Raw genomic sequence first — 17,364 nt, 5'->3', positions numbered from 1 at the left:
GCTTCCTCTCCTCCGCAGCAGCCTCTTTCTCCTTTCTAGTCTTGATTGACCGATTCGCATCGCGAACGCTTAGTATACCAGTTTGGCTAAGCGGTTTAACCTGGCGCTTGGTAATTGGGCGCCTCAAGGGCTCCTGAGCGGCCCTAATTCGCGAAACAGTCGCTTCCGCCATCATAAGCCGCTCGTAGATTATCCTGTGGTGATTGTGAAGCATTGCAATATCTCGCTGAACCTTCGGGTCAAAGGTAGCCACCTTCTTTGATATCTTCTTCTGATTCTTCTCTAGCGCTTCAATTGACTTCGGAGGGGTATTCTCCACGCTTGATGATAGTAAATTTGTAGGCTCCGGTGATGGAGTTCGGGGTTCTCCATGAGCGCGAAGATCAGGTGCGTGAAGAGGAGTAAATTCTAGCTGGCTAGCTAGTTTATCCACTATATTTTGGCCGTTGACTGGCCAAATACCACGATCTTTGAAGGATTGCCGAATAATTCGTTGGTTAAATGCCTTCGCTCGTACAGGCCCAATTACCCGTAGAAAATCCGGTTTACCACATGGCTGACCACCCCAGAAAGATAGCTCATTATTCATAAGCCGAAATTGCTGCTTATAGCTCAAAAATGGCTTACCATCAAGTGGCTGACAGAGATGTGTTGAATGAGGTATAAAGCCGAATGGTATAATATCAGCTAACTCGCATATCTCAAGGAATTCGAGGGTAAGATGTGCTCCGTGGCCATCAAAGAGTAGGAAGCGCTTTTCACCCTTTTTTAGACGGTCGGGTGTAGCAGTAGCTGAAATAAAATGATATAGCCATTCAGAAGCAATTTCATCAGAAATCCAGCCATTCGGTAAGGTAGCAGTAAGTGTGTTTAGAGGTAAATCCTCACTATTATGGAACCAGCTCTCCATAAAGACCCCGCCGCTTTTAAAGATAAATAGCGGATCCATTTGCCAGCCGTCAGCAGCAATACATTCGAGTGCAGTGATAGTTTCGCCTCGCTCAGCTTCAGCAAGGTCAGGGCAGTGCAATCTACCATTAATAACCTTACGAGACTGGCCCTGGCCAGGTTGGAAACCACACTCATCGAAGTTATAGACTAGCCTTGCAGGGATATCCTTTAGCAGGGTTGCAAGCTGATCATACCAGAAAGAGAGAGCCCCTGCATCTTCGGCTTGAATGCGCTTTGATTCCTTTAGATTCTGCTTCACTGGAGCGAGGGATAGGTGCTTTGGAAGGCGTGATATAAAGTAGTATGCCCAATTCTTGCCAACCGGCTGCCGACCCGCATCAGCGCGCGTAAGGGCCTGATTTGCCCACGCTTCTATAAGCTTTGCAGTAGGCGGTAGGTTCCAATCGCACATTTTGACTATCCAAGCAGTCAAAGCCTTCTCCTGATGTGATGTAAGCGCATTCTTGCGCGATTCAGTGGTAGAAAAGGGCGATCGGGCCTTCTTGACGCGATCGGCAAGGGTAGTTCGAGACACGCTAAATTCACGCGCAGTTTTAGCGATATTCGGCTTTTTTTGGTGTAGAACGGCTTTACAGGCCTTCTGCAGGCGATCCTCGTCAAAATTGGAGTATTTAGGCATATTGGGTGGTTGGGAAAGGGAGTTGAAATCGAATGGTAAAAATGTGACGGGGATTTAGGGGTGACGGGGATTTAGGGCGCACCCATAAGCGGAAGCGGTGGGTGGGCCGCAATATCATGGAGGGCACAGATACAAGTTGATATGCTTAGCGAGCAGTGGAGCCCCGATGTTTAAATTGGCCCACTTAGCAGGATGAAAAAGGACTCAGGCTCGGATGATCGGATACAACTTGACGGCAAGCCCGGAGCACGGAAGTTGACTTTTTATCGGAAATACTAAACGGACTAACAATTCGACAGTGACACTAGATTGAAACAGAGTCAAGCTACGAAATGTTCATAGCCTATCTTAGACGAGGCTGGCTGGCCTCGCAGCCCCTTTGATTACCTAATTGATTTCCAGACCAATCGGCACTAGTCATGGGTCAAAGCCCAGAAATACCAAGAATAAGCCTCTGCTGGGTTTATTCCTAAAAAGGAAACGAGCGCGGGAGGGACGGGTGTCCTGTCGACAAGTGGGTTTGAAGGGTGTTCTCCGCCTTTCTCTTGCGTGTCGCTAGGATAAATCTGAGCGAGCCTTCAGCCAACAGGGAGGCCGGGGTTTAGGGACTTGAAGCGCCGGGCGAGTCGATAGATCTCGCACATGGTACATCATGTAAGGGAGCGACATGTGGTGATTTTAGGCAGTTTGCTTATTGATTGTGCTGTAATCAGCTTATTATTAAGTAAGAAAATGAATCGAGACAATAATCCACATGACAGTCACTTGACTCGCTGCCCCGAGACCTTGTTCAGTTATTTTTGGGAGATCATAGATGGGGGTTGTATTGGTTATTCTCTATCTTGCGTTATGATCTATCTGCCTGCGGCACAGCTCGATCGGCCTTGGACCCTGGGCGGCCTCATTCAATATGTATGGGCATATCATTTGCATCTGAAACAATAACCCATGACCGGCTTTACAGGAGACAGGAGACTATTTATTGCATGCTGCTTGATCAGTATTCTTGTTTCGATATCCAGCCTGGCATACACATATGAGTTTAGGATACATCTAGTGCCATCTCTTCAAGCGAATACACAGGAACCGTATTCAATGCAATCTTCCACTTGATAATCTTATTTAACGTGGTTCCTAGTTGGGATTTTGCTTATCCCTAGCTCAAGGAAAGTCGTGCGACACTGGCTATTCCATCTACCAGGTCGATGGAAGTTCCAGTCATGACGACGATAACAGGTTACACCAGTCGGCACCATGTGAGACATCTGATGCAGGCCATGCCCGAACCTACATGGAGCTGAGTAACGAATCAATGCGGTGATGGCCGCTATTAGGCTGTCGTGTTTTGGTTTCCATATCCCGAACCAAGCCAAGCACAGCCAAGACGTACCGTCGCTATATATTCCACGATATATTGGAGATGCTCTCCAGGCTTCAACGATAACACGACCGTTATTCTCTGCCTCAAATCTATATACGTAACCCACCCAGCTAAGCCAGGATCAGCTGCCAGAAAAGACCAGCCTCTGAACCCTATTACAGCATTTCCTTGTGCAACCAGACTTTGTTGGCGATACGGTTCTTTCACTGGGCCCTTTAAAGACCGGTCCGTGCACGGAAGCTCATCATTGAATCGGCGAGCTTCGTCGGGTGAGAAGTCATTATAGTATTTTGAAAGCCCATTCATTAACAGCCAATATTTTGACTTTTCTCTGACAAGCCCAGCGCCCTTCGACGTAAGTGTGCTGGATCTTCGGCTAAGTAGTTCCTCGATTGGTCGGTCATGTCTTGGATTTTTCTTTGTTAAGCTCGGCAGCATCCACATATCGTATTTGGGGTGCGGGCCACCTGCAAGGTAGTTCCATAGTGCCCGCAGGACTGGCAGCGGGAAAATTGTCCATCTGTTAACCTTATCGCTGAGTCAAAGAATGTCAGCGGTTACCGTTTCGGCCTACGAATTACAACTCAATTTACAAAAGAAACAGAGAACGAATGATGATGGAAGGGAATGAATAGGGAAAGGTGCTATGTACGCCATATGGAGCTTTGAGTTTCCTTACTTTAAATATACTCCTTGAAGAGAGCGCTGCCCCCTTTTGTCAAATAGTCAAAGCATAGCTCATCGGTTCAGGCTCCTATAATTTATGCTATGTATCCATTGAAGATACTTTGGGCTTTGTTTGCGAAGAACCTAATCCTGAATACAGTACATAAAATGTATGTACATGGGCCCCTGGCACGAAGATCCCATTTACATTACGTGGCATCATAACTTTTCCCTTGTGCATCCACATAAAACATATCGTTGACATGGATGATCTCCTTAGAACAGGGGAGACCAGACTCGAGATGATTCATAAAATGGCAGGAGTCAGAATATCTCACGCACATTATGATGCAGGGTAATTATAATCATTCCTCGCAGCCTGTAAAAATAATCAGAAATAAAAGAAAATTAGTTTTGATTAGAATTCAGTAATGAGCCCCCTCCCTCGTCTTGTTGGACTCTCTCTGCTTATTTTTCTTATTGGGGAATTTAAGTTCTCTTGTCAAGCTTTGCGGTCAGCGACAGTTCAAATCTAAACCTTGGCCGCGTCACTAGTAGATACGAGTACGAGTCACGAGCGACCAAAATGGCCACTGTGGCTTCTTCCCCCTCCCCGATCCCCCGATAAACACTCGACACTAAAGAAAGTTATTTCCGAGGTGGCTGCTTGGCTAGAACCACCGTTATGTTTTCTGGGAGGCTCAAGCCGACGGAGCCGCTCATTCCGGTTGCTGCTGAACAAACGAGGAGGAAGAGGAGGGGTGAATGGAGTAATGTACGGCCGTAGAGTGAGTCCACTCGCAAGGACTCCCGTTATTAGTGATTATTAATACTGGCATAATCGGTGGGTGGGGAATCGATCGGATTCCGTGGTCGTGTCAGTTGCCAAATCCCGATAACCAACTGGGGTTTTTAAACAATCGTACAGCTGCCACATTTAAGATTTTTAAACTTCTATTTTGTTGGGTGGCTGCTCGACTATAATTCCTTCTTCTGTACAGGTGTTCGTGATGATAGGTGTCATTCCCGACCGTAGATAAGTTCATCCCTAGGATCGAAAAAACCGGAGTCGCTCTATTTGAACCATGGTCATGACAAGAAGGTTAAATTACGAATAATGTCTGTGTGTTAGAAATAATTACCGCGCATAAAAAAGTGAATTATTTACAGTACATATAAAAAAAAGTAGTGCCTGACTACTACAAGGGCATAATTTAATCAGCGCGACACGCGCAAGGCTGATGAGAACTGTATGCTTCTAAACGAATGAACCTATCTCCATGACTTAATTAAATAACCAATCTATAAGAAATCAGGTGTTGCCTCTCACGGCCTAGTCTAGATGCCAAGCATCAGCGTGGAATCAATCGGCCAGCTGAATATGGACCGGGGTGGGTGCGGCCTCTCTAAGCGAGCATAAAGTTCAGCGCCGGCCTCCTCGTGTCGGATTAAGCTTAAGCTTCGGAGTCCGCGCACTAACCATCTTTTTTTCTTTTGTTTTTATGAATTTTATATTTGAATATTGGAATATTTTTATCTCCTGCGATCAGAGCGCCACCTTCTGAATACATCCGACACAGATCACTTTTACGGGGGTCGTACACTGCGTTTTCTTAGTAAGTGATGTACTTCCGTAGTAGCCTAACCAGTCACATTCTCTCATTTTGGGCGTTTCAAAATTAGAGAAAAAAGAATGATTCGTGTTTACTTTCTTTTGGATCTGGCCCTTCGCACGTCATGCCAGGAATGGGGGATGCCTTGCGAAGGGGTTAAACCAAGGCTCACGAATAACCTTACTGCGCATTTCCCTTCCCTTTTATCCTTCCTTCAACCTTGCCCTTCTCTCCACCTTCTCGCCCCACTTCATCCTTGGGTCAAGCCACCGTAAGCTTAGCCAAGGACTTTCCAAGAACTTCCAAGACTACTCCTAGGTTGGCAACCCTTTCGGACGGCCTCGGCCTGAAGTAGACAAGACAAGATCTCGTGCTTGAATTATGATTTGTCTTGATCGTATCGTCTTGATCAGATCGAGACTCTTAGTATGATAATATCATCATATCTATACGGCGTACTCCGTGATGACTTATTTATAAAGTTGTCAGTCGATCAGCACCTTGACATGATTCTACCAGCGCTAAAGTCGAATTACAGTTTCATTATTACTTATTGTGCAGACTAAAGGGCTTTAATTATATCTGCAAGGTAGTATTTTATCTCCTTAGTACTACTAGTGTCCCTATCCTACTAGGCTCTTAAAGAGTGCACTCTTTATCACGATCCATCATCCAATGTGACTTGTGCCACTGCCACACTGACTTTGCCACAACCATAAAATGGCCAACACTCAAATCCAACTAGCCCTTTTGTCATTTTATGAAACCAGAACCTGGATCCAAGGTTCTCATGCATAAAATAGGAGTCATGGGATAACCTTATGGATTTCAAATCAACCTCTTTCCTTGTCTAGCTTGCATTGTTCGGACTTTGTTACATATTTTTTTTTTTTTTTCTCTAATCTGCTCCCTTTTTGGGCCTTGTTCCCTTCCCAGTTTCCGTGCTCGCTTGATCACATCTTCGATCGTCATTCGCTCCATCTTCAACCTTAGTTGCGTGTCCCCACCTAACCTTGTTTGCGAAGAGGCTATTGTATTACGAGTGGTTTTTTTTTTTTTTTTTTTATGAATTCTTTTCTTCTACATTTTCCTCTTTGATACAAGGCCCCCCATGCGGGAAAATTTAAATTGATTGGATTTAAGCTTCCTATTTAAAGATTTCCATAACCCTGGAAGCCTGAACATACTCTTTTTGTATTATTTAGATACAGGAGTATTAAGTCTTGTATTATGATTAATTATGCTTTAGTCATTTCTCCTTCGGTCGCCCATTCTTGGAATCTCGGCGTTTAGCAACCTCCGTCCGATCTTGGCTCGGTCCCTGCGACTGTGCCTCCCTTATTTAACCTTCTTTTAATGAATCTTCATGGGGTCTGTTCCTTTATAAGGTTCCAAGCACCCCAACTCCCGCGCGAGGCGGTTTCATAAAAAAAAGAAGATTCCTCCTTTCTTCCCTTCCCTGCTCACTCCACATTCCCCTAAGGTCTGAACGGAGTCCTCCGTGTACACTTATAAATTTAATCTCAACTCCTTCGGATCTCGTATCTTCCAAAGTCCGCCGAGACAGTTGAGGGCCTAAACCCACATCCTGCCAACCTTGTGGGGTCCAAAGAAAAAGTCCAAGAGACTAGAGTGAGTCCTGTCTCCCCACTACTGTGCCTCTTTTTCTGTTTTTCTCTCTTCTTTTTGCTGTGTTCCTGTCGGCATTCTTTACGCCCGCTCCAACCCACTTCTTGTTCGCCCCACAACAAATCTCTGCAGGCGCTCAGCCTTTTTTTCCTTCGCTATCCCCATTTTCCAAAACGAAAATAATCAAAATTCAAAAAAAAGGATCCAAAATTACGGCTTACCCTTACCATGTTTGGGTGACGTAAAAAAGCTCGGCCTTTATACTTTTATCCTATTGCTACCCCATACCTTTCTTTTTCCCTGACCTGATATCTTTCTTTATTTCTTTATATGCTTGGGTCTCTCCACCTTATCTCGGTTTGCCTTTTTATACTTCCTTTCTTCTCCTTCTCTTCTTTTCTTCCCCTCCCACAATATACACACATCTCACCGCTCTCAAGCTGGTCATCATCCATCGGGGACATTCCAAAGATTAACTGTCGGCTGCAGATCTTATCTTGTTTCCTCCGATCTCTAACCACAACGCAAGAGTTGACGACACCTTGAGCTGAACTCGTCGACTCATTCGCACTATATTTAAACACTCCCTACCAGGGTGATCGGTGACCTGCGAAGTTTAGATGGAGACATATTACGGCCACGTCCGCACCCCGGCAGACGCTATCATCCTTTTCGAGGCCTGTCGGATTGGTCTGTTGCCGCGAGTACAGCGTCGACTATCAGAGAAGGAGCGTCAATCAATTCGATCAGGATCAGTGTTCGTCTGGGATGAGCGGGAAGCGGGTATGCGACGATGGACCGACGGCAAATCATGGAGTGCGAGTCGGGTTTCTGGCAGCTTTTTGACGTATCGTGAGATGGAAGGCAAGCGAGGCGGCGGTGCCGTGCCCCAGACTTCAGTATCACGACCAGGAAAGACGCCAGAGAGCAGAGGCAGCGACGACGATCGAGGTGATGGAACTGATGAAGGCCCTGACGGATATCGGTATAAGCCTGATGGTCTCATGAAACAATCCTTCAGTATTACTACATCAACTGGCCAGCACCTTCACCTGATCAGCTACTACTCTCGCTCTCACCCGTCCGCTGCCAACCTTCAACAACCCACCACCGACCCAGCTCTCCGTCATGTTCGACCACAAAAAGGTCTGTACCCCGAGTCAACGGTCAACGATCAGCAGAACCTCCCCGTGGTGACTCGCGGTCCAATGCCTGGTGCTGCCGCTTACCCCATCACTCCTCACCCCATGGGTGGTTTCCCTCGCACGAATCCTGGACATGCCCAGGCTTATACCCAACTACACCACCCTTGGCCTCCTACTCCGTTGGCTACTCCGCCGACTATTGCGGTGCCATATCCCGGTGCCTCTTATCTACCACCAGTTGCTGCCGCTGGCGGTCCTCCATATGGACCTCCTCAGCACCAGCCTCCACCCCACATACAGCAATCCTCTCACGGTCTGCCACCTCCGCCTCACGCAATGGCCAGCCCATTCGACCGGCCGGGACACCACGAATCTGCAATGCCACCAGCGGGCCCACCACCAGCCGGAGCACCCGTCTACCAAGGACGATCGCCGCGATCTCTGCACCAGCCACCACCTGAGCAGCGGAGTCCCCGGATATACGGACAGCCAATCTCAGATCCGCGCATGGCCTCGCCGAGAAACCCACCAGGTTCTATTATGCAGCCTAACGGCGTGAGACACAGCCCACAGTTGCCGAAGCAGACCCCACCTACAACAGTACGACAGCTTGGATCTATCGGTACTCCTCCCAAGCCTGAACCGGGTACTGTCCCTGGTATTGGCTCGCTTATGAGCGGCACTTCTCTTGCTCCGATTACTTCAGCTGGTTCTCCTGCCGGTGGGCCTGGAAGCCCACCTGGTGCTCGGCCCTCCGTCACCGTTGACGGACCCCGAGATATTCCCAACGACAAGATTGGGTTCGGAGGGGAGGACGTGCGAGCTTTGCGCCAGTTGGACCGGGTGTTCATCTGATCGCCATACAATCTCAACGCAATCCAGGTTGCCATATATCTACATCAAAAAGACATGGCACTCCACCTCTCACCAAAAGGAGCTATACACGTCTCCACCCGCTCATCCTCGACCCTTCTTCAACCTCGTTTTGCGATTTCCAAATTGATTCTTCGCACACTAGACTGGATGAGTCTATATTTTTACCGGAACCGGGAGTTCTTATTTCATGTGATATCCACCTATGTTTTTTTGCTGGGTTTCGTTTATCATGCTGGTCATTCTTAGCATCTGTTTTCTTTTTGCATGGGTCGGAGGTGGTTATCTGCATTTTCTTCCCTCTTTCTTCTATTCTTGTGATTATATCTTTATAACCTATCGTGTGTGTGATCTGGTCACGGCTTCTTTTGATTTATGGGCCTTGTCATACATATTGTTATGCATTGGGATCGGATCGGTCTACACGGATGGGATACGGTTTTTGGGCTTCGGGTTCTAGCTAGTCTTGTCAATGGACTTGCTTTGTATATCCCTCTTATTCTTTAAATCTTTCCTTGTAGTCATATTGATATCGAAACTGCGCTGCTACGCACAGAAAGCCAGGCAGCAAAAGAAACTTGATCGATGGCTATTTCGAGAAATCTCCAAGGAAGCAGAACAGGAAGGGGGAAGAAGAGGACTCTTATACGCCAACAAAACAAGGCGTAGGGCCTGGCCAAACAACCTTGGAATCTGCCATCAGGAGGGAATCTCCATCAATTGTTTATGAGTTTTCGGTTCATCAGATACTGGCCGAGTAGACAGGACTGGCCCGTTGGTATGTGATTGTACCGCTCAGCACCCTTGACCCAACTACCCCATTGCCATATCCATGAGCCATATGAACTAAGGGCTTAACTCACAGTCCAATCCCTCTGATTACTTGTCTGGCAGCTCTAGCCTCAACGCCCAATCACTAAAGGATTGGTGGGACACACTTTTATGGGTTGTATTCACACTGAAAACTAAAACCAAGGGGACTTTTATCCCTTTTGTTGGAATTTCTATTCTCCATGACTCGACCCAACTATTTGCCAATGGCTCATATTGTTGGTTTGCTTGGTCCTTTGGGTCACCAGAACCTCTAGACCTCAAATGAATCTTTCCTTCCTACATGCATCTCTTTAGGCTGCTTCCTTCTTCCCTTCCTCACACATATGATCATTAAAATTCTCAGACCCTTAGGAACTTATCTCTCTACACCTCTTTGAACGAAAAAAAGGGTTCCCGCTTCCTTCTGCCGCTTACTTTCAACACCGATGACACAACATACAAGCGATCTGAGATGATATATTGAGGAAGAAAAGAAAAAAAAAAAAAAAACCCCAGATAAATAAAACCAAAAGACATCGTGTTCTCAGTCCAGTTTGATATCTACCGCTGCTCACAGCGATTTGCAGTGTCAAGTTCTGCGATAGGTCCTCCTATACTCCACACCAAGCTCAGCCATAGACTCGTCCACATCCCGAAGGCTTTCCCCAAATTTCCGCTTCTCTTTTTGCCTCCTCTCTTCTGCTGACTCGCTCATAGGTCCTGATTCCGATGGTAGAGGTTCCCGCAATGGCCTAATAACAGGCGAATTACTAGGTGCTGGTGGGCAAACTGGTGGAAGTTTTCCATGGGTTTCAACTAGACTGGCTTCATCGACACTGAGCACGCGGGCGATGTTTTCGTTTTGCTTTGCCAAAGAATGTGGTGTCTGACCGAGCGAGTTGGGTATGTCCATGCTTGCATGATAGTCCAGAAGGATCCTGACGGTAGAATCCATTCCACCTGCGATGGCTAGCGATAATGCTGTATTGTCCTGGGCATCTTGGCTGTCTGGATTCGCTCCATGCTCAAGCAACGTGCTGAAAATTTCGTCACAGCCTATCGTTGCCCGAAAGGATCCCGGACTTGTATAAATCTTGGCTGCAAGTATCAGTGCAGTGTCACCATCATTATTCCTGGTATCGACCCAAGCACCCCTTTCGATCAGAAGTTTGACGATTGATGAATATTTAGATCCGGCAGCCAATAACAAGGGTGTGTTGCCATCGTCATCAACACAGTCAACATCGGCCCCATTCTCGAGAAGGACCCTGGCTGATGTCTCGCGGCATGATAATATAGCCTTCATTAAGGGGGTGTGGCCGCGAAGACCTTTCTTGTTGATGTCAGCACCCCTCTCAATCAGAAGTTTGAGGATTGCTGGATTGTCAAATTCAGCTGCTGATAACAAAGGTCTATTGCCAGAGTCATCGACGCAATCAACATCAGCCCCTTTTTCAAGTAGGACTCTCACAGCGTTCTCATTCTTGCGGAGTACGGCCTCCATTAGTGGGGTGCGGCCATGAAGAGGAGATTTCTTGTTGATGTCGGCACCCCCATCAATCAGGATGCTTATGACTTCTTCATCACCATGCCGTGCCGCCTCTACTAAAGGGGTGCTACCAGCAACATTGCAGGAGTTTACCGAGGCACCACTCGCTATCAGGAGGTGGGCGATTTCTCGGTGGCCTCGTTTTACTGCAGACATCAAGGGTGTGCTTCCGTCATGACCGGACCGGGAGTCAGGATTTGCACCAGCAGAAAGTACGAGCTTCACAATAGCCGTGTGTCCTGTGTCTGTAGCTAAAGCGAGAGGCATCCTTCCGGAATTCGTGCCGACCGAATGTGGACTAGCCCCAGCCTCAAGTAATGAAGCAACTGCTGCACCATATCCTTTCTTTATCGCCCAGCATAGAGGGTTATACCCACTAGAGTCCTGGTTGTTTAGTGGGCTGCGCTTCGACACCACCTCGGTCACAAACCGAGTGAGACCAAGTTCTGCCGCCCTGTAAATGATCTCGACAAAGCCCGGTACATATAGTTCGGCAATCCGCTCCAATGATTGAAGCTGCATACTTGGAAAGCGCGCACGTATCTCATCAAAGACAACATGAGCAGGTAGTGCGTAAGAAACATCATTTGATTCAGACCCGGCCACAATTATGCCAGACAGTCCGCCGGAAGAAACATCCACAACCCATGATCCGCAATATCCAGGTACTGTTTTGGGTAGAGTCTCAGCAAGGATTCAAACTCATTCACTTGGGCACCTCAGATATCGTGTACTTACTTGCCTTCATATTCAGGGCCCAGACATCTTGCAATCCAACATTCGGAATGAACAGCCCGCAAGTTGATGGCGAAGCCTTTGTTTGTACTGGATTTACCGGACTCACTGCTGCCCAAAGCTCTCCCTCGGACAACGAATCTCGAGTTATCCACCATGGAACCACAAGCTTGTCGCCCCCGGTAATGAGGTTGATTGGGAGATCAGCTGGTCGAAGTTTGAGAAGAGCCCAGTCCGCGCCATGTGAGAAGTATCTTGGCCTATTCGAATCGGGGATGGCCCCTAGCATTTTTCTTCGGTGAGATCTTGGTTCTTCCACGAAGGCTGCGTCGGTTTCAAGTGTAATATAAGGGGCTTCTTCGGTGTGACTAATGAGTTCTGTCACCTCGCTATCATCGTCACTCATATCGCTTTCATCGTCGTCTGATGATTCATCTTGGGGACGTCCCAGGAATGGATGAGCAACTGTAACGCCAAAAAATTCTCCATCGATTTCGATACTACCTCCCAAGGTAGCCATTTGAGTCGATATGAAATCCCGGCCTCCAACAGCGAAACGCGTCCCACTAATGGCGCAGAGAGGAGAATCGTCATCATCATCATTTTCGTTTCTGGAGGTGCCCATGGTTATTGATATCTTGCTCTCGTAACCATATACCCGGAAGCCCCAGGTCCGGGACAGCTCGCCGTGTCCTTCAATCAGCTTTACAGCATTCTTGGTGACTCTCTTGTTTCCGCAAATGATGATCGCAGCTGGACGTGATGAATGCCACTCTCTGCCAATCATCCAGCAACACACACTGTAAGGTGTCTGCCTTTTGACATTCTTGTAAACCATCCTCGTGTTATCTTGGAGAAGAGGCTTGATCGCCCCGGGGTAGATAGATTTGTTCCATTCGTCTTTCACCAGCGCAATTGGGTCCCAGGCGAATTCATTATTGAATTTCCAGGATCGCGCCTGGTCCACGGATGCTTGCCTGCAATCGAGATCGAGTTTATCCCAGAACGTGGGCTTGAGGGGTGGACTAGGTTGGGACGCGAGATCCAGAAGTCGGCTGAAATGTGTTTGTAGTTGAGTTCGTGTCGTCATTTCCATTTTTGCATGGAGGGCTCCGTACAGCCAGAGATAAGGGGCTATTATTGGGATCTCGCTAACAAGCAAAGGCCAAGAGGAAGAGGTTGTGTTCTCCAAGTGCTGCATTTGCGGCGAGGCAGACTCTCAGCCGCCTTACAACTCATCACGTTCAGCCACTGCGGGGAGCCCGACGAATGGAAATAGGACAATCATGCAGGCGAATGTCACTTTTTCACCCGGGTAGCTTAGACTTTGAGAGTTGAGGGAGCTGCATTGTCGTAGCTTTCTGCTCCTTCTTCGAGTTCTATCCATACGAGGTGGTTTATTGAGCACTCAATCGTGACCGAGAGACATGGTTGGGCCACTGGCGTCCCCTCCGTCTGATCTATGGGCTATTCACCTCAACCAACACACTGAGGATGTGGAAGTAGTTTTGAAAGCTAAGTTACCGCAAAGTCTATGGAACCTTTCCCCAGATGATGCTCAGGAGTCATCAAATGAGTTCTTGGAATACTACCGGGGCCAACTTGTCGGAGTCGAGGCTCACAAACTAAACTTGAAGACTCATAGAGACCTAATTGGTCTGATTGATTTCATCAAGACAAGGGCAGATTTCACTAAACCGGAACTGATTGACTGTCTCGAAACAAGTTGGTCCGATCTCGGTCCACCCATCCCAGCGATTGAGCTTGCACTCCGGGTTTGGCTCTTTTTACCAATGGAGGAATGGGGTAGCAGACAGACACTTGAGCAATATATCCACTCAAAGTTCCCCAGATCGAATTCTTTACCCGATAGCCCACCGATCGCATTGAATTTCAATGCCCTGAATCTCGAGCAGATTGGTGGATTCAACATTGTCTGGACGGAAAGCCTTCAAGATCATCTGTCTCTCAGTATCGACGATACAGAGAAGGAACTGAGGATTTTCCACATTGCCTCCTTTCTCCATGGATACGGAAAGAGTAGAGACCGGTATGAACCTATTCTTCTGCCATTATTCCCTCCATCCACTGATCATTCTCAGGCCCATCTTCCCACCGGGATTCCTTGAGGAAACTGCCCGCACATTGTCACTCCTGATCCCGTCATCAAATTTAAAATGTCAACGATGGATCCGAAAGGCTCGCCGGCAGGACGAAATCGATCTAGAAGCAGCGTATCTGCCTCCCACATCGCGTGATCTTGCCGACTTCCCGTACTGGGGACGTCAGCTCATGGAGCTACGAGATGAATATGAGCGCACAGAACCGACGACAGTGCGGCAATGGATCTTGGATAAGAGGAAGCCGAATCAACGGTATACGTTCTGGATTGCTGTGATTGCACTGTTTCTGGCATTAGTTTTTGGTTTGATTCAATCGGTGACGGGGATCATTCAGGCCATGCACATCAATTGAAGGGAGGGAATGTTTCTGGTTCTTCATACCTCGTTGGTGCCTTTACATGATTGTCTGCTGTGAGATTAGTGTATCTCTGCCTTGAAGATATCTAGAACGCCCTTTTTGGTTAGCCTGTTAGCTTAAACAGCTGTCTTCTCGACAGATTGAGCTTCGGATTAGATACGAGGAGAGCTTTATCAGTCAATTCCATTGTTCTCGAGGATCCGAATGTTTTTCGTCTTTAGATAGGAGATCACTTTTGATACAACCTCTTCACCCACCATACCCCTCCCCTCATCTCAATCTAAAGACAATCAATATACCTAGCTCCGGTAGCTTAATGTTCTCCACCAAATGGCGATGTTGATCCGCGGAATCACGTCTTATCAAACCCGACTTTCGGGTCTCGATAAGGCAATCGGTCACTCTCCCCTGACGGCCCCGCCGAGATGCACCTGCAGCAATTCCGAGGAGATGGTCGTGCCTCTTTTCTTTTCTTTTTCTCCTTCCCAAGAAACAAAGTCAACTAGTCAACAAATCCGCCTTGAACCTCTTCTCTTCCCCCTCCCCCTAGCCGCTAGTTGTCTGCACATTCCTCGTCGGTTCCACAGTACCGGGTCAGGCAGAAGGACATATATAGATATTTTAGATATTTGCCTCCATGGATCCTTGATCGACCCGTCGATCATTGTTAGGAGGCGACTATACTTCACCAATAGACCCCATCAATCGGAGTCTCATCTGTCACTCCCCACGCCCGGAATGCGCCATTTACCTCTTGGAAGAAGGAAAAAGCAAACCGGCCCGAACTGCCCGGCTGGGCAGTGGCACAGAACAACTCATTGTCGGGAAACAAGTTTTAGCTGGGCAATTGCGAGTGGTTTGCTTTTCTGCGCTACTGTTAGTCAAATGGTGGCACGCAAGTCGATGATCACCTATCATCCAGAGTTCGGAATAATGCACCTGCCAACCATAAGTGACACTATTTACATATGAAAGAAACTAAGACATTCCTTAACATCGATAATCAATGCGCCCGTCGCCGATCTTCATGGCTAAAGAAGCGCCTAGAGTCGAATCCGCAGGGTGAATGATTTGCACTTGGTTAGATCTTTCACGCAGGACTTCATGACCCATGGCTCTGGCTCCAAGGACTAGCGTCTAGTCTCGCGATTCTTGCCATTACAATGATGGTTTGCATCATGCTATTGGTCTTCATTCAGTAGTTTATGATCCAATACGAGGGGCAAAATCGGCCGAGGGGATATCAGACAAGAGAATGGCGAGTTGATGGCTCAACTTGGAAATGTGCACGATTATGGTGTGTAGAAAGAAAGGGATGTGCATCCGAGGAGGCGAAATAGATGAGCCACAATCAAATACGTAAAAAAGAGGGCAGGCAGCAGAAAAACACAGCATAGCCATGGGCCTGCGTCTGAGGCTGAAGTATTGATATTGACGGTGGACAATATCGGTCGCTTTGAGCCGCCAGGGGCTATTATATAGAACAATAACAGTCTGTAAATGAAGCATATTCGCTACCGCTACGATCTTGAAACCGTGGCTAGGCTTGCCTAGTTTCATGCATGCAATGCCACTGTAGCGTAGAGCACTTGACTAACGATGTAGGATCCTCCCAATCTAGTAATCCGTCCAGTAGATGAACCAATATACTGGAACTACCACAATCCTTCGATGTCCGCGGAATAAAGATCCCTGGGGCCATCTCCTTGGGATTCTCTTACTTCTCCTACAACGGCAAAAGCCTCATAGGCTGGCAGATGACCAGGACATTGACAGCAACCACCCCAGCCGCCACCACAGAACAAATTCTCCCACCGGCTGGATGGTGGATGAGTGGATGACCCCTCCTCTCCCAGTGCTCCAAAAAAGACACCTTGACCACACTGACCTCACAGCCACGAACGGTCCCGTCACAACCCACTCAGCCCAAAATTGACCCATCATCAAAAAGCTCCGGAAACCGGAGAGGATCGCCGAAGGGCCTCGAGCGGGGTTATTGCAGGCACCAATGTCGCGCGACCTCCGACATCGTGCTCCTCTTCTTTTTTCTGTTCGTTGCTTTCTATTTTTTTTCTTAGTCCTTCTTTTTGGGGGCCATCTTGAGGTGTTGGAAGTGAATTGTGGGACGAGTTCGTGATGACCGAATAGAGCCGACCATCGCCGTTATGACTGGTGGGGGGGCCAGATGGAGAGATGGAGTGTGAGTGGGGACAGGCTGGATCTTGGACGACAAGAGCAAAATCTAACGAGAGATGTACGTTTTAGGGTAGATCGTAATGATCGCCGGGCTCTTGGCGCCCGGGCTCCTGGGGAGTATGGAGAGTATGGAGATGGAGTTTTCTTGTGTATTAGTGTAGAGAATCTCCGTTGTTTAGTCAAATTGTAGATGCAACAAGTTGCTCTCTGCCGTGTCGGTCTTGTGCTCTGCCTGTACAGTGACCATCGTCTGTATTCTCATTGGCACTCGGCAATAATGCTGTGGATTAGAATTGTTGAGCCCGAGAGGATGGACGATGGAGACACATAGTGGAGGTCAGTAGGACTGTTAGTTGCCCCGTTTGATGGGAAATGAAGGCTTTTCTAGTAGATTTCCTGGAAAATCGTCACGCCTCTCGGCGCTTTGAACCCTTCTTGTTCGTCTTTGATCGACGATAGTTCGGCCGTAGGATATTAAGGAGTTTGATCTTCATCGTGTGAGCTTTAGTTTAAAGCCCGAGGTGATGAGCCAACCAGAGGCTGACTGAATGATGCTGGATGGACCCGAAGGTTCCGGCTGGACGCTAAGTTTATACAAATCATACAATGTACATTCATTATTCATGTCAGCGTGAGACTATACTCTAAGGTGACTGGGCAATTGGGTGATGGAAGTATGTACTGTAGTCTGT

The 17,364-nt window shown here is 47.7% G+C and overlaps 3 protein-coding genes across 3 annotated transcripts; 2 read left to right on the top strand and 1 right to left on the bottom strand.

The window, feature by feature from the left end:
- Window positions 1-7,500: 7,500 nt before the first annotated feature.
- On the top strand, window positions 7,501-8,880 carry N7473_007333 (camp independent regulatory protein; the record flags this gene model as incomplete). The annotated part of the gene is made up of 1 exon (XM_057153273.1): window positions 7,501-8,880. One exon carries the CDS (start codon window positions 7,501-7,503, stop codon window positions 8,878-8,880), a length of 1,380 nt encoding a protein of 459 aa, XP_057007611.1.
- Window positions 8,881-10,300: 1,420 nt separating this feature from the next.
- N7473_007332 (ankyrin repeat domain-containing protein) lies at window positions 10,301-13,196 on the bottom strand (the record flags this gene model as incomplete). The annotated part of the gene is made up of 2 exons (XM_057153272.1): window positions 10,301-11,928; window positions 11,999-13,196. The coding sequence occupies 2 exons, from the start codon at window positions 13,194-13,196 to the stop codon at window positions 10,301-10,303; spliced, it is 2,826 nt and encodes a 941-aa protein (XP_057007610.1).
- Window positions 13,197-13,422: 226 nt separating this feature from the next.
- Window positions 13,423-14,470, top strand: N7473_007331 (uncharacterized protein; the record flags this gene model as incomplete). Its single annotated transcript, XM_057153271.1, has 2 exons — window positions 13,423-14,045; window positions 14,098-14,470. The coding sequence occupies 2 exons, from the start codon at window positions 13,423-13,425 to the stop codon at window positions 14,468-14,470; spliced, it is 996 nt and encodes a 331-aa protein (XP_057007609.1).
- Between the last annotated feature and the right edge of the window lie 2,894 nt (window positions 14,471-17,364).

Source organism: Penicillium subrubescens, assembly GCF_028828155.1.
Source record: "Penicillium subrubescens strain IBT 31985 chromosome Unknown utg000005l_segment0_segment0, whole genome shotgun sequence".
Classification (NCBI taxonomy): domain Eukaryota; kingdom Fungi; phylum Ascomycota; class Eurotiomycetes; order Eurotiales; family Aspergillaceae; genus Penicillium; species Penicillium subrubescens.
The sequence above is the reverse complement of the archived record's forward strand: the minus strand, read 5'-3'. Positions and strand labels throughout refer to the sequence as shown.